The sequence below is a fragment of the Triticum urartu genome, chromosome 3A, assembly GCF_056163025.1.
Source record: "Triticum urartu cultivar PI428250 chromosome 3A, HENAU_Tu73, whole genome shotgun sequence".
In the NCBI taxonomy this organism is placed as follows: Eukaryota; Viridiplantae; Streptophyta; class Magnoliopsida; order Poales; family Poaceae; genus Triticum; species Triticum urartu.
Genome location: NC_141875.1, coordinates 493,046,062 through 493,064,945, shown reverse-complemented (window position 1 = coordinate 493,064,945; position 18,884 = coordinate 493,046,062). Strand labels below are relative to the sequence as shown.

General features: G+C 45.6%; 2 protein-coding genes across 2 annotated transcripts; one reads left to right on the top strand and one right to left on the bottom strand.

Moving 5' to 3' along the window:
• The first annotated feature begins 4,693 nt into the window (after positions 1-4,693).
• On the top strand, positions 4,694-5,500 carry LOC125544578 (uncharacterized). Its single transcript, XM_048708312.2, has 2 exons — positions 4,694-5,022; positions 5,128-5,500. The coding sequence occupies exons 1-2, from the start codon at positions 4,884-4,886 to the stop codon at positions 5,241-5,243; spliced, it is 255 nt and encodes an 84-aa protein (XP_048564269.1). The 5' UTR covers positions 4,694-4,883; the 3' UTR covers positions 5,244-5,500.
• Positions 5,501-5,805: 305 nt separating this feature from the next.
• Positions 5,806-12,922, bottom strand: LOC125544577 (tubby-like F-box protein 1). Its single transcript, XM_048708311.2, has 4 exons — positions 12,493-12,922; positions 11,013-11,100; positions 9,802-9,931; positions 5,806-6,640 (listed from the first exon to the last, which is right to left on the bottom strand). Exons 1-4 carry the CDS (start codon positions 12,781-12,783, stop codon positions 6,082-6,084), a joined length of 1,068 nt encoding a protein of 355 aa, XP_048564268.1. The 5' UTR covers positions 12,784-12,922; the 3' UTR covers positions 5,806-6,081.
• Positions 12,923-18,884: the final 5,962 nt, after the last annotated feature.

Below are 18,884 nucleotides of genomic sequence, written 5' to 3'. Positions count from 1 at the left end.
TCAATTTTCTGACAGCTTTCAATCTAATTCTTATGTGTTTGTTGGACTTCATGTTATCCTTTGAACTCTTCACCTTGACAATAACTGTTTGATTGTCACAGTTCATAAGGATGGCCGGAACCGGCTTCTCAGCCACTGGCAAGTCCATCAACAGATCTCGAAGCCATTCTGCTTCGCCACCCGATGTGTCTAATGCTGTTAATTCTGCTTCCATTGTCGATCTTGTTAAGATCGTTTGCTTGCAAGACTTTCAGGAAACAGCACCACCTCCAAGAGTAAATATATACCCAGTTGTGGCCTTCATCTCATCAGCATCAGAGATCCAATTCGCATCACTATACCCTTCAAGTACCGACGGGTATCCGGTATAGTGAAATTCATAGTTCATAGTACCTTTCAGATAGCGCATAACTCTCTCAAGAGCATGCCAATGTACATCACCCGGTTTGGAAACAAATCGGCTCAGTTTGCTAATAGCAAATGCGATGTCAGGCCTCGTTGCGCTCGCTAGATACTGTAGTGAACCAACAATCTGAGAGTATCTCAATTGATCTATAGCTGTGCCTTTAGACTTTCGAATCAGCACACTAGAATCATATGGTGTTTGAGATGGTTTGCAGTCTGAATATCCAAAACGACTCAACACCTTCTCAACATAATGGAATTGCAAAAGTGTAATCCCACCCTCATCATCTCTCAATAGCTTGATGTTCAAGATAACATCAGCCACTCCAAGGTCCTTCATCTCAAAGTTCTGAGATAGGAAAGACTTAACCTCCTCGATCAACTTGAGATTAGTCCCAAATATCAATATGTCATCAGCATGCAAACACAGTATAACTCCTTCGCCCCCACCATAGCGATAGTATACACATTTGTCAGCCTCATTAACAACAAAGCCAACAGATGTCAACGTTTCATTAAACTTGTCATGCCATTGCTTAGGCGCTTGTCTTAGGCCATACAAAGATTTCACCAACTTACACACCTTTCCTTCCTGACCATCCATCACAAAGCCATCAGGCTGTTGCATATAGATTTTCTCCTTTAGCTCTCCGTTCAGGAAAGCCGTCTTAACATCCATCTGATGAATGAGAAGACCATGCGAGGCCGCCAACGAGAGTAATACTCGAATGGTGGTCAGTCTGGCCACAGGTGAATAAGTGTCGAAAAAATCTTCTTCTTCTTTTTGGGCGTAGCCCTTGGCCACAAGCCTAGCCTTGTACTTTTCTATCGTACCATCGGGCCTAAGCTTTTTCTTGAACACCCACTTGCATCCCAATGGTTTGCAACCATAAGGACGTTCAGTAAGCTCCCAAGTCCCGTTAGCCATGATGGAATCCATCTCGCTAGGGACCGCATCATTCCAGTAGTCAGCTTCTGGAGATGCATACGCTTCTGAAATAGAAGTGGGATTATCCTCCACGAGGTATATGAAGAAATCATCACCAACGGTCTTTACAGTCCTTTGTCTCTTGCCCCTACCAAGGGATTCCTCATTATCCTCCTCAGGATTTTCATCATGTGTTTGATTATAATATTCCATCGGAATGGCAGGTTCAGGAGTCTCTTCAGATTCCTGTCTAGAAGTGCTTTGTACATCTCTCATGGGAAAAATGTCCTCAAAGAATGTAGCATCTTTAGACTCCATAATTATACCAACTTTCATGTCAGGTACCTCAGATTTCGCTACTAGAAATCTATAGCCAACATTATTCATAGCGTAGCCCAAATTAACACAGTCCACAGTCTTTGGTCCAAGCTTACGCTTTTTGGGGATCGGCACATTAACTTTCGCCAAGCAGCCCCAGGTACGTAAGTACGAGAATGTTGTCCTTCTCTTGGTCCACTTCTCGTAAGGAGTGATCTCGTTATCCTTTGTCGGAACTTTATCCAGGACATGACATGATGTCATTATAGCCTCCCCCCACCATGCCTTGGATAAACCCGGCGTATCTAACATGACGTTAACCAAATCAGTTAGAGTATGGTTTTTCCGCTCGGCAACCCCGTTTGACTGGGGTGAGTAAGGAGGCGTCCTCTCGTGAATAATGTCGTGTTCCGCACAAAAGGCATCAAACTCTTTCGAGAAGTACTCTCCACCACGATCTGACCGGACTCGTTTAATTTTCTTTTCAAGTTGATTCTCAACTTCTGCCTTATAGATTTTGAAGTAGTGTAGAGCCTCATCTTTAGTATTTAACAGATACACATAGCAATATCTAGTGGAATCATCTATCAAAGTCATGAAATATTTCTTTCCATCTTTAGTCAACACACCATTCATCTCACAAAGATCAGAATGTATGAGTTCCAGTGGCGCCAAGTGTCTCTCCTCTGCTGCCTTGTGAGGCTTGCGAGGTTGCTTAGATTGCACACACGAATGACACTTAGAACCTTTGGCTAAAGTGAAACTCGGGATTAAATTCGATTTTGCTAGCCGCGTCATAACACCGAAATTAATGTGACAAAGACGTGAATGCCATACTTCAGATTCATTAACACTCAAATGAATATTGTTCACGACTTTATTACATAGATCTGCAAGAGAAAGGCGGAACATGCCTCCGCATTCATAACCCTTTTCAACAAATAGTCCATATTTCGTAACAACTAATTTATTAGACTCGAATACCAACTTAAACCCTTCTCTACATAGAAGGGAGCCACTAACGAGGTTCTTCTTGATGGCGGGGACATGCTGCACGTTCTTCAGCTGCACGATCCTTCCCGAAGTAAACTTCAGATCGACCGTGCCAACACCAAGAACAGAAGCACTCGCGCCATTCCCCATCAGTACGGACCCGTGACCTGTGGCCTGGTAAGAAGAAAACAATGAAATGTCAGCACACACATGAACACCTGCACCTGTGTCGACCCACCAATCGGTGGACGGCCAAACTGAGAATACAACAAATAAATTACCGTACCCAGATGCACCACTCTCATTGTTGCTCACAATTATATTGACAGACTTGGAGTCCTGCCCTTGCTTCTTATACTTGTTTGGGCACTTGTTGGCCCAATGTTCAAGCGAACCACAAGTAAAATAGTCCTCATCCTTCTTGTTCTTCTTGAAGGTCTTCTTACCCTTCTTCTTAAAGTCGGCACTCTGTTGGACACCGTTCTTTCCCTTGAACTTGTGGGAATTGGAGTTCTTCTGATGCACCATGTTGGTCACAGAAGTTCCTTCGACCCCTTTTCCGTGCGAGTCCTTTGCCTTTGAATTCTGCTCAACACTCAGATGGCCAATGACATCCTCCACGGAGAATTCACGTCTCTGATGTTTCAGAGTGGTGGCAAAGTTCCTCCAGGAATTGGGAAGCTTAGCGATTATGCAGCCCGCGACAAACTTGCCCGGTAACTCGCACTTAAGAAGCTCAAGCTCCTTAACAATGCATATTATCTCATGAGTCTGCTCCAATACAGGACGGTTTTCAACCATCTTGTAATCATGGAACTGCTCTATAATATACATCTTGCTCCCTGCATCGGCAGCCCCGAACTTAGATTCGAGCGCCTCCCACAAGTCCTTGGCATACCGCACATGCAAATATGCATCAACCAGCTTATCTCCAATCACGCTCAGAACTGCCCCGAGGAACACGACAGTGGCCTCCTTGAACGCCTTCTCCTGATCAGGAGCGATCGTTCCTGTGGGGGTCACACCGGCGACCCAGAACACGTTCATGACAGTGAGCCATAAGGTGGTTTTAGTCTGCCAACGCTTAAAGTACGTCCCTGTAAACGGCGACGGTTTCAGTGCAGCAGCAAAACCAGAATTCGAAAAACTCCTACACAGATTAGGTTTTTGGATTGATAAGAAAATAGGCAGTTTTTCAATTAATTAATCCATGAATAAATCATGAGCATGACATTGACAGTATTGATAACACACTGGTTACGATCTAACAGAGCACGTACTACGCATATAGTAGAAACATCTACACATATCGCTAGTACTGCTACAACAGAAAGAAACATGAGAGGGATAAACGATGTATACCCTCCAATCGGCCATGCGGCGGCGGTGGCGGCGGCAATAGCCGCGACATCCTCGGCGGCCTTCTTGTCGGCCTCGGCCTTCTCAGCGGCGGCACGGTCGGTGTCGGTCGACATGGTGATGACGAAGGTGATGTGGACGTAGATGAACAGAAGCGAGCAGTCGCGTAGTCGCTACCCAAAAACCTAATCGCCCCTCTCCTGTACAGGATCCGGAGAGGCGGGGTTTCGGAGGCCTGCTCTCCCGTCAACCGTGTACGCGGTGAACGGGACGGAGTCGCTGGCGGCAGCAGTAGCAGAGGAACGACGCGGGCGTGGAGGCGGAGATGCGTTCTGTTTCGTGGCGGTTAGGGCGTTCCTGACCGGCAAAAAGAAACGCATAGGAGTGAGTTCAGCTCGGCTCAATCCCACAACCCCCGGCCCGGCCCGGCGCGTCGTGACGAGGCGTGGTGTGGCGTGACAAGGAGGAGTGTGCAAGGGCCTCATCTCTTCTCAAACTTCAATAGCATGAGGAAGAGAATCCTTTATAAACCACTCTAACTCTCCTTTCATTTCCGGGGTGGGACTAAACTTCCCACCACTTTATCATGCCACCTACATGGGCCCTTAGAGATCAAATCTGAAATTATCATATGGGCTCTAGCCCATCTCATATTTCAACACGAGGAACCCGGCCCGAGCTCCATGAATCATCGTCGCGGTGACCTCTCCGCCAAGGCAAGGCGGCCCCTCCCCCAAGTCTCCCCGCGCGAATAAAAGGCCGGCCGGTCGGTCGGCTTCCAGCAGTCAGGCGCGTCTCTTCCAACCAGTCACAACTCGCCACTGCACCAATAAGCCGGCCGGTCCGTGCGATCCAAGAGTATCAGACTGTATACGTAGCCATGCTCGGGAGGAGAAACAATGGGTCGCCGACGACGTCGAAGGCCCGAGCAGACGGCGCGGGCCTCGCCGGCGCCAGCACCGTCATCGCCGACGGCGGGCAGGCGGAGGTGGCCGCGTCGCAGTTCGTCGTGCAGCTAGGTGAACACCAATCGCCTCCTCGATCGATCTAACATGTCTAGCACTGTATAGTATAGGTGCACGAAATCGTTGACTGTATACGAAATTACGAAATCCGGTATGCAGATGAGGCGGCCCGGGAGAGGCTGGAGCGCATGAACCGGAGGCTGAGGCTGCTGGAGCAGCAGATGGAGATGCTGGAGGCGGAGGTCGGGAGGGCCAGCAGCACCGCCGACGACTAGGAGTATACCGGCGCTGCCCCTCGTCGGAGAGACCATAGCTAGAAGTAGAAGCCTTCCTTTCCTTCTTTTCCCTTCTCAGCTTCTCGCTCATGGAAGAACACGCACGCACGGTGATAGTATCATGCGCGCTTGTTAGGCCTTCCTTTTCTTGTGGTGATGAAAGAACATGGCTGTGACTATGGCTATAGTGAATCACGGTTGTATTCCTGAAGCCTTTTGCCACATTTTGGGAGTGAGACGGACCTTCGATCCCTGCTTGGTTTGACTCTCAGGCTCGTTACGGAAAAGTATGACGATGGGCTCATCCTGTCGCTTTCGTCTCCGGTGGAAAATGGCTGCCGTTCCAAGCATGCATGATGGATCTCTGAATTGTCGCTTGCTGTACGATCTTCCTACAGCAAAGTTGGTGTTGATGGAGACAGGATTAAACTCCCCGTTTAGGGCGGACTGTATCAGATCATCTGTACAGCTACCCCAACACCTTACTTAAATTAAAGACTTCATACCAGATTTCCCCTTCATCTTTCTCCTCAGCTGACGTGCAGGTAGGAGAAAGTCCCACTTCACCACAACACTATGTACTTACATTAGAACCCTGGGTTTTCACTTCAGTTTTGGGTGAAACTTTATACAGCACAATTCCCTTGTTGGAACTAAATACATTCACCGAACCATACATTTTTCTTGTATACATGCTCATGATACAAACATATAGCACATCGACATCAAACTAAAAAAAAAGGAAGAAAACGCCGAATTACCGAGACGCAACAAGACTCGTGGAATGCATCCACTGCGACAACCAAAGCGGTGATACTGCGAGCATCACCATATCGCTCTATTCACAAGCCAGCTTGGTGCCAAAGCTGCTGAGGCTGATGGCAAAGGCCTGAAATGCCGACAGTGGCTGCCGATAATCCATCGTGAAGATGTCGTCATCGACCTTACCAAATTGCAGCAGCACCGTCTCCTCATCCCTGGAGCCAGCAGGGTCATTGGGGTCAGCGGCAACGGACAGCTGGAAATTCTTGACGGATGCAACTGTTACCCGCCCATGGAAGTTCAAGCACCAGCACTGCAGGTGCTCGTGCCAGCGGGGAGCTTTGTTTCTTAAAACCGTGGTGCCCATGGGCTTCCGGAACTTTGTCTTGAGGGCGTTTTCCCAGGTCTCTTGAGGTGAAGCGCACTCGAGTGCACAATACATCCTCCTGGGGCCTCTGGATTTGAGCAGGTTGTATTTGTATGAAAGCTGCCCGACTTCATAGTTGCCCGCCGATACTTGGGGGCTTATTCTTCTACTTCCGAAACGCCGACTAGATCGACTACTTGATGCTTTAGCGCCATCATGTGGTGGCTTGCTATCATATACTTTGAAGTTTGTTCCCCAAAAATCAGATCTACAGGTTACAGAAGAAGCACAATTATATCACCGAGTAAAAGAATCAAATACATATAATTAGTAATCCAAATTTTCAGTAATGCAAACAGAAACCAAACATAGGGATAGGGAGGTGACATAACCTAAACTAGGACACTGAAATGGTGAAATCAAATTCCAAAAAGTTGGTAAAGTAATCGCCTCAACACTTCAGCAGCCAGTTGCGAGGACACATGATGATTATTTTTCAGAATAAAAATACCAATAGGTGCGGACCATACTGAAGATACTTAGTAATAACAATAGTTACTCCCTACATCATGTCAGTCTGAATATACTTTTGTTCGTACTACTATAACTGCCCCACTTTCTAGGAAGAGTTCATCTTGATCGGAGTAATATTTAATTATCACCCATTCACCCGTGTTTGGCCAAAGCCTAATGCCAGTAACCAAACGTATTTTAAGACAGCTGATCATGGATCACAAGGCCAACCCATGTACGTGTCTCTGATGACTACTTTTACGCACATGAGGCATGGCTGGGAGTCTTGGTCTTGATTGGGCTGGCACAAAGAGGAAGTAGACATGCACGAGGACAGGTTGGAGACAGAGCAGGCGGCAACATGTCGAAGAGAGAAAGAGGAAAATAAATTTTGGGGAAGCACTCTTCCTCCACCTCCAGCACGTGGGGGAAGATGAACAGGAAAAGGGACTAATCTGATTTGGTTTTTCTACATGGAGGTGGCAGGTGAGAGAAGAGATAGATACCACATAGGAGAAATTTCCTTCAGGGTATGTTTGGTTTAAGCCAAAGCTCACCGACACCAAACATTTGGCTAGCCAAAGGTTTTGCTTACCCATGGTTGGGCGGCTTGGGCCAATGTTGGCAAGAAAAATAAACTGAGAGGGCAATGGGGAATGGCCATGCAAAAATATCGGAAACCATCCAAACAAGGACCAAAAAATTGGTAGGTTAGGTTTTGGACACAAACCATGAAACCACACATACCCTCAAATCAGTGACATTGCCGCAATATACAATACCGCCTTCAAACCTCGCTTCAGGGGGCTAAGTAAAACACAGACTTGAGAGGTTTATAGAAAAACACGATACTTGAGATCAGTAAAATGGACTTTTCCCTTAATGATAATATAAAAGAGAGATAGAATAAAAAGAGATCCTCAGGACCCAGAAAATAAATTTTAAAGGACCATAAGAAACAGCAAATGTGAAGCAATCATAAAAGTGGAATAGCTTGCACACTCCCAAAAGGGCAAAGATCAAAAGTTTAGAGTCTCAAGACACAGTGTAAATACTTCAGCAGACCATCACAAAATTTCAAGGATGCAGTGGGTTTCATGTGACAAAGGGATGAATAAGGCACCTTAGGCATGCCGCCAGGTCAAAAGGTTTGCTTTGCATTATTGTAAACGATGCATCTTTGACCTCTGAATCATATTACTAGCATTCAAACTCAATGGAGAAGATACAGAGTGAAGAAGTGGTACTAACTCCAAGTTTGAAACTCTGTAGTACTACATTATCTAATGGTTGGATTGACTGCTCTGACGAGCGATCCTCCTCCCCCGCAACGGGAGGGAGCTCTGCCGCCGCCGCCGCCTGATCTCCTGCCTCCGGCCACCTCCTTCACAACAGAGACTAGATCCGAAACCCTCTCCTCACCCTCTCTCCATCCATCCCGGAGTCTAGCGCTCTCGGGCGACTTGGGGGCGACCTCCCTCGCCGCCGCATGAGGTTGGCGCCGGGCAAGCCCGTGGCGCAGCCGGGGACTACGGCAGCGGGGCCCTTGCTGCTTCGCCTTGCGCTGGAGAGTGATTGGATCTGGGACGGCGGCCCTTCCGGCGAGGCCCCTCCGTGCTACGGCGAGCGGCGGGGCTGGCATGGTGCCGGTGGTCTGGTCGGACGGCCGACGGATCTTCCGTGGACCAGGGCCTGGCGTGGCTGCTCTAGCGGCCGGCGCCGCCTGATCTGGCCGCTGTCCTCCGGCCCTGATCGGTGTGCTTCTCTCTTGCGGGGTCCTGGCAGTGCCGGCGCGGCTTGCCGGGACCCTGGCCGGTGGCCGCTGGTGAAGCTGGTGGAGGAGAACCAGATTGGGGGAAACCCCTTGGTCGGCCCCGGTCGGCCGCACCGAGGACGACGCTCAAGGGTGCCGCTTTTCTTCTTGGAGACGTCGATTTATGTCTGCTCCTCTACTTCCCCCCTACCCGCCTCTCAGGTGAAAACCCTCTCTGGTGGGCGGCGGCGGCGTCCTTGACGTCGTGACCTTCCCGAAGCCGTCGCCTTGAGGGCTGAGTGGTGGTGGGCACTGTGTGAGTCCTTGACGGTTGCTGGTGATGGGCATTGCTTCAGGGGAAACCCTAGGATCTGGTCTTCCAGATCGGACGATGGCGGTACTACGGTGCCGTTTCTCTCTTGGGAGCATTGTTTGTGGAGTAGCGCTGGATGGCAGAGGCAGGAGGTGGAGCGGCTTCGTCTTGCACGGAGCTTTGGTGGAGCTGTCAAGTCATGCCTGGCCGACAGGTGCTACGCTGAGTCATGCCTGGTTGGCAGGTGCTACGCACGACAGTCTTCCAGAGTCTTCGCGTCTGAACGGATGAGCGCAGGGCGGTGGCGCCGTTGGGCGCCGTGGTGGCGTCAACGGATGTCCGGACTGGCAAGGATAATGCGGATCTCTCTCCTAAATGGGTTAGTGGTCCGATGATGATGGCGGCTTCTAAAGCGTGTGCATCTGGTGTGCGCTTTAGGTCTGCTGCATCGGATGTTGGTCCCGATACGTTATGTGGATGGATTGGTGACAACACCGGTTTTAGATATGGGGAGTGAGAGCACTCCACATTATCGGGTTTGTAGGTGTGAGTGGTGGTTTCGGGTGGATTGATGTGCGTTTTTGTCAGACCTTTGTGGAATAATTAATAAAGAAGGCTGCATGCATCGATTGATGCAGAGGCCAGTGGTTTATCCTCCTTTTCCACAAAAAAAAACATTCTCTAATGGGTTTTATAGCGCTGAGGACCTAAGTGTGTTCCATAAATCAAAACCCACTTTTGTGTTCCATATTTGCACCAAATATATTACTTCATCCAATTTAAACACTTAGCAGGATACATAAAAATAGCATGGCAGGTTAATGTAAGTGCAGCCATGTAGAATTCTCACCTCAGTTTCCCCATATATGCATTGCTCCCTTGTGACAAGTCGTCAGCATCAAGGGATATAATGTACTCGGTATGGGGGCCACGCCTAAACCTTCTTGCGGCCATGAGAAACTTCCCTTTATCTACAGTAGCTGTCAGACGCAGACAATATGTATATTAAACTATATCATCAGGCACATTTTATAGTGACAATGGTTAAATGACATTACGAACAGTATAACAAATTGTAAGGGACATCACATGGTAACTGGTAGAACCATAGAATATCCATTTAAGGCAAACTAATGATAGCATATAGCCACACAACACACTTCATCCTTGAGCAGATGAGAGTAAGGAACTGGTTGAGAAAATTGGTGCTCTATAAATACATGAACATGTACATTCTACTGCCTATGCACCTGAGTGTTACAGGTAGTAACAAAGATCAAGTGGGATATTCCAAGTAATATTACTGCCACTAATCTCGTAAAACTATCCAAGCTCCGAAAGACCGGAGGAAAATCTTGAGATTTAGATTCTAGCTCCAAAAGATGCTCAAGTCCTAGGGATGACTGAACGAAACCCTTTGAATTGAACTTTTGAATAACCAATCCAAATAATGAGCAGCACCGTCCATTATTTTTTTATTTGAAAACTTAGGGTTATTCCAACACACAGTAACAATTTTAGTCCAGAATTCAGTGGATTTCTGCAGGTTCAATTTTATTAGCCAGTTCACACATGTCTCCTGACGATCCCAGTTTAATTGCAATAATGCATACAGATGCAAATTACTGCTTTGCCATGAAAACCTAACATAGATGCATTTGAGTTGGTTTGATTACTAGTTGAGTGCCAGGAAGCAATATGTATGAGACGAGACTACACAAGCAAAAACAATGCAGATGCAAAATAATGATAACTGAAAAGTCAGAATTGACTAGAAGAAACAAGTGGGCACGCTTCCAATTAAAGCCTTATTGAGTGAGATCCAAAAGGAGGCAGCATAATAATCCAAGAAAAAGAATGCCATCTGCCTCGTTTTTAGATGAAAAAAAAAGAAGCTTCAGTCTCTTAGACCAAGCTTCTTATAAGCTAAGGTTTTCGGCTAAACCATTGCTAACTCTTCAATATATTTCTTGCTGAAAGTGTCCCTGGTCCACAAGCCCAAATGTATACGCAACATAAAATAAATATGAGAAAATCAAGGCACCCATCAGATAAACTTACCAGTTGTCAAGCCAAGGTAGAGGTAGAACGTAGAGTTCTTCTTATTCCGCTTGATAAAACACTGCATTGGGAACTCCCTTGGCCCTGGCTGTTTGACAACATGTTGTAAGATTAGGCATACAGATGCTGCATAAGAAAACTCTGCACTAAGTCCCAAGTAAAGAAAAATTAATCCCTCGGAAAACTAGCTTCAGTAGACACGTATGAAAACTACAGGTACATTTGGTTTTAGCCTAGCTTGGCCGTATCAAATAATTGGCTAGCCAAATTTTTGGTGGAGTTTTTTCCAGCCCATAAATTGGCGAACATTGGCTAGAAAAGTGATCTAGAATGGACAGAGAAGCATTGGCATGACAAAAGCCATCCAAACATAGACCGAATTTTTAGCGATGACCAAATTATTGGTAGGGTAGGTTTTGGCCACCATCCAAACACGCCCTATGCTACTCGAAATAGGCAAGACAGAATTTCTGATTTTGGAAGCCTTGCCATTAAAAACCCAATTAATCGAGTCTCTCTTTGCAGGGGCATGACAAAAATATGCAAGCCAAATTTTCTGATCGTCAACACACCAACAGGTCAACCTTAATTGAAACCACCCACCGAAATACACCAAATTTAGTATCCCCAGAACTAAGAATGAGAGCGCGGGTGTACTTTATACACGCACACTTCTTTGGTATGGCATACAGCTTAACCAGGCTGCGGCACGCCGCATGCAGCAGCACCCCACTTTCATGTGATGTCATGGTGTGCTCCATCGACACAGTACGCAAACCGCTGCATGGCTGATCAGACGGTGTGGTGCCCTTCGCACCATAAGATCAGCGAGAATAGGGTTATGGCACTTTTATCTAAAATGGTACTCCCTCCGTTCACAAGTATAAGATGTTTTAGATATTTCAATATGGACTACATGAGGACTGAAATGAGTGAACAAACACACTAAAACGCGTCTATATACATCCAATTCACAAAAAGTTAAAACATCTTATATTTGTGAACGGAGGGAGTACAAGAACGATTAAGGACCTCATTGATTGGCGGGAGACTATCCCATTTCCTGCAGGAACTGAATTGTTCCCTGTGAATTCACGTGAGTCTATCCCATTTCCGTAATCCGATGCCCTACCTCAACAGTGACTTCACGTGAATCTATCCCATTTCCAAATCGCGCAAACAAGCAACGTTATTAGCATCTATGGAAAGAACTAATGGACCTGATGTATAGGCAGGGGTGAAATTTGTCGCTCAAGCTTCACACGGAAGTCAAAAGTGCCGCAATCGGATGCCCTATCTCAACGGAGAGGAACCTTGGAAAAATTTACGGATCGAAAGGGGGGAAATCGCATCATAAGTTCCTCCTTAAAAACTTAAGTTTGGAATGGGGATTTCCACAGCCCTGCACCACCGCACACCGAACCGGAAGCAGAGACCCCTACCAATCTACGGGTATGAGGGCACAAGCTCCCGTTCTCACCTGCTTGAGCGAGGACGGGAAGGTGATCTTTCCGGACACCGCGGGCGGCCGCACGACGGCGACGGCGGCGTCGCGCCAGCGGCGGCAGACGCAGGCGCAGGAGACGACGTCCTTGCGGGCCGGCCAGCGCTCGCCGCCGGACGCCTCGACGCGGCGCACCACCTCCGCGAGGAGCTCCGGCAGCAGGCGCGCCCACCTCTCCTCCTGCTCCTCCGGCTGCCCGTCCTCCTTCTCCTCCCCCGTCTCCGCCACCTCCGAGACCTCGGCCGCCGCCGGCTCCTCCCGAGGCATATCTTCCGCCCGCCCACCACTGTACTGCCTCCCCACTAGGTCGCGGGGCTCTTTCGTCGGTCTTGGTTTTTCTGCTTTTCTTTCTTCCAACTGTAATCAAAACCGCGTTGGGCGATGGGGAGAAGATGATGGAGTACTTGTCTGGAAAAGTGGATCTAGCGGGCGGACAGGTACTGTGACCACTCATCAATGTGGTGCGTGGCCTTTCTTTCATTTCTTTCCTTTTCCGTATTATCACAGTGGTGAAACAACCACACACACACACTTTCATCACCGTGCAAGTTGTTTTTTTTTTCTTAAGGCCACGTCATCAACATATGCGACCAACGTTTGGAGGTGGGTGCGTGCTATGTGTCGACCGACTGATTTCCTGAGAAAGTCGGTCAGTTCGATGTCTGCCCGATGCATTATGTGTGAGCCGTTGGATTCACTTTATCAGGTTACCATGGCAGCCCCGTCCCTTCTTAATTGTTAGCGCTGCCCTGTAACATGGTTGTCGCAGTGATCGCACGTCCCTTCTCAGTTGTTCGATTTGTCTCACGTAAGGAGCAAAGGTAGAAAGAGACTCAGACTCACGTGGAGCATAGGCCTCTTCCCCTGCATTATCGATCTTGCACTCGTCGCCCTGCAACACGGTCATCGTTGCAGTGGTTGCACGTCCCTTCTCAGTCGTTCACAACATGGTCGATGTTGCGCTTGTCACCCTAGTCATTGCTGCAGTGGTCGCGACACATGATCATCGTCATTGCAGCACCAACACTATTGTCACAACACAACATGGCATTATCATCACCGTGCATCGTCGCCTCTACAACGATGAGGCCTTGCAGCAGTCGATGGCGCCCTCTCATCAGTCGTCGTCATGCAATGTCACGCAACACCGCCTCCCGTCTAGCAACGGTGGTCGCTGACCTTTTGAAGCAATAGCACGTGCCATGGGAGCCCGACGAGGAACAATAGATGAGGAAAGGAAGAATAAATGTTTGCTACTCTTGATACTTCTACTCTAATATAGTGTTTCTTTTTTTCTTAACCCTATATATTGTTTTTTAGAGTCTTCTAGCTATGAGTAGAATGGTGAATCTTAAGTAATATTCTCTATAGTGTTCTAACTATAAGTAGAAGTGAGATGTGAAGACTTTCCAAAGCTCTATAAATAGAGATCATCACCTCTAGTTTTGAACCAGACTATGTAGCCCCACTATACATATAATTGAACTTGGTGTTCTTATATGAGATCTTGGAGTAGATATTGTCCCTAGGAGTTTTGAATTGAACTCTTGCGGCCATATCGACCTATATTCACGTCTAGAGCGATATCTAGCGCAACATGTTGAAGTAGTTCCTTCAACACTTGTGATGTACACTTTGTAGCAGCAATGTGGAGTTGTTCGTCCACAACCTTGTGCTGCTTCAGGTGGTACCAAAGTCACGTTGATCCATACTAGTTCTTGATTTTCTCTTTGAGAGTGGAGCTGCAGCAGGCAATGGAGCAATTGGCAGATGGATGTTACAGAACAACAAATCAAAGCACTACATGAAGATCTTAATCAGAGATTTGATTAACTCGTTGAGATGATAATAAAGAGTGTTCCCCCTACTACGAATGAAGAAGTTTCGTCAAAAGAGCCTGTTTCAAGAAAAGAAAACGAAGTTGTTCAACATGGAAGAAGGGTAGGTGATCTTGGAGCAAGCCTATCACAACAATGCGGTTCAACGTACTTTAAGAAGGCTAATTTGTGTTGAAACTTTTGAAGATGAAGAATATGATGATTCCCTTGAAGAACCCAATCTCTATGCATATCAGAAAGTACCCAATCCTACATATGCAAGGGATACATACAAGGTGAAAGCTGATATCCCAACTTTAAATGAAAATGTTGATATTGAAAGGTGCCTTGATTGGTTATATGAAGTGTGGACTTTTTTGAGGTCATGGAGATTCCAGAAGATCGTAGAATTCCTTTGGTAGCATACAAGCTTAACGGAGGAACTGGTGCATGATGGGATCACCTTCAAGAAGAATGCATGCTGAGAGGAGAACCTTGTGTGAATGGCGACAAATGAAGAGTCTTTTGAAAGAGAGTTTTGTTTCTGTTGGTTACAACCAGATCCTATTTATCCCATTTCAAAATTGTGCTTAAGGGAATAGAACGGTTTTAGATCACACGAAGGGGTTTCTAAGGCTACAAGCGGGGCGCAACCTTGCAAAAATGATGATCAACAAGTTGCAAGGTACATCAATGGTCTCAATGATGTCATTCAAGATCGACTGATGATGCAACAAATCTGGTCCATTGATCAAGCACAAGCTCTGTCCTTAAGGGCCGAGAGGTTTGTGAGGAAAATAAAGACAACTAAGACTCCATACCCTCATATCAAAGGCTCGTCTAGGAGTCATACTAATAGAGTGGGAGAAAAGACTGCTTCACCAAAGACAAAACGACCCACCCCAAAGCAAACTAGAGGCAAGGGAAAGGAAAACGAAGGCCCAAAATGTTATAAATATGGCGAAGAGATATACATATCCATCGGTTGCCCATTGAGCAAATTGTTGACACAACTATCCATGACAATGAAGATAATGAGAAAGAATATGAATGCCATAGCTTGAAACTGCAATGGCAATGTATGCCTATTAGTGATTGATAGTTGTAGATGAGAGTATATTATCACCCATAATTTGATGAACCATTTAAAGATTGAAACTCATGATCATACAAATCCCTACACTATTGGGTGGATTAAGAAAGAAGTGAATATGTGGATCACCAAACAATGCAACCTTTCACTTTCTTTGGGTAAGCATTATTGCTCAAATGTGTTATGTGATGTGGTTGACATGGATGCCAACCATATTCTCCTTGGGAGACCTTGACAATTTGATGTGGATACTACACACAAAGGGAAGGAAAACTCTTACTCTTTTATTTGAAACAAGAGGGAGATCATTATTCTATCAAACAAAACTAATGATAATACTTCTAAGGAGGAGGGGAAAGTTATGTTAACCAACTCTCACACCCCTAATGAGTTATGAAAGACGTAAGGAGACAGATTTGTGTGTTGTATTAATTGTAAAATAAGAAGATCCCACAGTTGTTGAAATTCGGATAGGTACATGACATTGTAGCAGAATTTCACAACATGCTTGCATCAGATGTCATCATTGAAGGTAATTGGTACCCTAATATTTCCGCAGACAATGAGCATGTTTGGTTTTCGCGTAAGCTTGTCCTACCAAAAAGTGAACTAGGCGCATTTTGTGTCGAACTTTTGTTTTCTCATGAATTCACTAGTACGCGTCGGTGCTATACAAATGGTTTTTAACCCCTTTCCGTGATGACATTTGGAACCGTCTCCTAGTGAGTGACAGCAATAGGGGGTCCTTCCCACACGACCCAAAAACGTCGGGGATAGGGTCCCTACAGTACTCCTACTCGTTTCTGCTCGCATTGTCATCACAGTCGGTATTCTGTGGTGCTACGTTTACGATGCGCGGCCCATCACAAACGGTTCACTATTAATAAGATTAGCTAATCATCGTACGAGTGTGGGACAGGATTACAAAATGTTGGACCGTCGTAACATTGTCGTACACAACAACTATCACACACGCTATTCTGTGGTGCAATGTTTACGATGCATACTTCATCAGAAACAGTTCATGGTTGTGAATCGTGTACAATAAGGCAACTAACACAAACGTTTAGTTTGGTTGCACCGTTTGTGATATTGTCTGACATCGCACACGCTTTGCAAACATCAACTGTGTGCATGCTTGCACATGTTTCCTCTCTATGAACCGTCTCTGATTATGGTGTATATCGCAAACGTTTGTGTTTTACCAACCGTGTGTGCCGTAACGACCTGAAGGGCGTAATTTCGCCGTAATTTAATTGCTGCTATTTCAAATTGTACCGGATTTGAATTTGAATTTGAATGTATGTTGCGGCTTTATTCATATCCATCAGGTTCAAACAACCAATGCATTATTCGATTCATAGGTACATATGTTCAAAAATTACATAAGAACCAAATAAAGAATGATGAACCACATTTGTATACTTGTACTATTAAAGCCGATAAAGAAAGAGGCGAAATACATTCTGGTTGCTGAGCAAGGTGAAGTAGAATGCCCATATTGTGCCCTCCTCCATGCAGAAGGCACGCACGACTCTAGTCCAACCCCTTGTGATGGTCGACCGCCCATCCTTCACGGTCTTCATGAAAACATCTAGATAATCATCGTGTTCTGGTAGAAATACTTTAACTTTTGCATGCCCACCAATCATGTAGTTTGAGAGGTAATCTTGAGTAAACTATTTTGGCAACCACTGCAAAGGAAAAAGATTCGGACATTGTCATCTAACACAACTCATTATGGGCAGTAAAAAGAAGGCTGCAGAGTTCTTACTTACCATCCTGCAGCTCGCTATTGTCTTGGATAAAGTGTAAACAAATAGTTTAATTGCCATCTTTGGACCCATTTTACTAACAATCTTTATTAGTTTCCTCAGTTGATGCTGGTTCATCGATATCTCATTGCCCCATATGCAGAAAGGGTCGAAGCGCGGATCTTTACCAATGACATGTGTACCTAAAAACACCAAGTTAATATTAGAAGCTAAACAACAATTCACAATGATGTAGTACAACACTCTTTTATAATACTCCCTCTATTCCTAAATATTTGTCTTTCTAGCGATTTCAACAAGTGACTTCATACGGAGCAAAATGAGTGAATCTACACTCTAAAATATGTCTATATACATCCGTATGTGGTAGTCCATTTGAAATCTTTAAAAAGATAAATATTTAGGAACAGAGAGAGTATCTTATAACATCCAATGTACTCACATATTAGATGGACATTTTATATTATGGGCCGGAAGGAATTTAGTACATCTAGATATTTATTACCCTCTGATCTTGAACATGAGCATGCTTTGTGAATAGTTATGTTTGTTCCTGAGGACATGGAAGAAGTCTTGTTATAAGTAATCATGTGAATTTGATATTCGTTCGATATTTTGATGGGATGTATGTTGTCTTTCCTCTAGTGGTGTTATGTGAACATCGACTACATGACACTTCACCATGATTTGGGAGTAGGGGAAGGCACTGGGAAGCAATAAGTATATGATGGGTTGCTAGAGTGATAGAAGCTTAAACCCTAGTTTATGCGTTTCTTCATAAGGGGCTGATTTGGATCCACATGTTTCATGCTATGGTTAGATTTATCTTAATTCTTCTTTTATAGCCGCGGATGCTCGCGAGAGGGGTTAATCATAAGTGGGCGTCTTGTCCAGGTAAGGGAAGAACCCAAGCACCGGTCCACCCACATATCAAATTATCAAAGTAACGAACACGAATCATTTGAGCATGATAAAAACTAGCTTGACGACAATTCCCATGTGTCCTCAGGAGCGCTTTGCTTTATATAACAGTTCGTCCAGGCTTACCCTTTGTTACAAAAAGGATTGGGCCACCTTGCTGCACCTTTGTTACACTTGTTACTTGTTACCCGTTACGAATTATCTTACTATCAAACTATTTGTTACCGATAGTTTCAGTGCCTGCAGAAAATACCTTGCTGAAAACTGCTTGTCATTTCCTCCTACTCCTCATTGGGTTCGACACTCTTACTTATCTAAAGGACTATGATTGATCCCGTATACTTGTGGGTCATGAAGACTCTTTTCTCGCGCCGTTGCCGAGGAGTGAAGCGCCTTTGGTGAGTGGAATTTGGTAAGGAAACATTTATATTACGTGCTGAAATTTATTGTCACTTGTCACTATGGAAACTAATCCTTTGAGGGGCTTGTTCGGGGTTTCTTCACCTCGACCGTAAGAACAAATAGTTGCTCCTCAACCTACTACACCTACTGAAAATATTTATTATAAAATTCCTTCGGGTATGATAGAGAAGCTGCTAGCTAGTCCTTATACAGGAGATGGAACGTTACATCCTGATATGCATCTAATTTATGTGGATGAAGTTTGTGGATTATTTAAGCTTGCAGGTTTACCCGGAGATGAAGTCAAGAATAAGGTATCCCCTTTATCTTTTAAGGTAAAGGCATTGACATGGTATAGGC

Excerpts from the sequence above, each read along its gene's own strand:
- LOC125544577 (XM_048708311.2), bottom strand. The coding sequence starts at position 12,783 with ATGCCTCGGGAGGAGCCGGCGGCGGCCGAGGTCTCGGAGGTGGCGGAG. Across the intron at positions 11,101-12,492 it reads TCCCGTCCTCGCTCAAGCAG|CCAGGGCCAAGGGAGTTCCC; the intron begins GTGAGAACGGGA and ends GTTGTCAAACAG. Across the intron at positions 9,932-11,012 it reads CTACCTTGGCTTGACAACTG|CTACTGTAGATAAAGGGAAG; the intron begins GTAAGTTTATCT and ends TGCGTCTGACAG.
- LOC125544578 (XM_048708312.2), top strand. The coding sequence starts at position 4,884 with ATGCTCGGGAGGAGAAACAATGGGTCGCCGACGACGTCGAAGGCCCGA. Across the intron at positions 5,023-5,127 it reads GCAGTTCGTCGTGCAGCTAG|ATGAGGCGGCCCGGGAGAGG; the intron begins GTGAACACCAAT and ends TCCGGTATGCAG.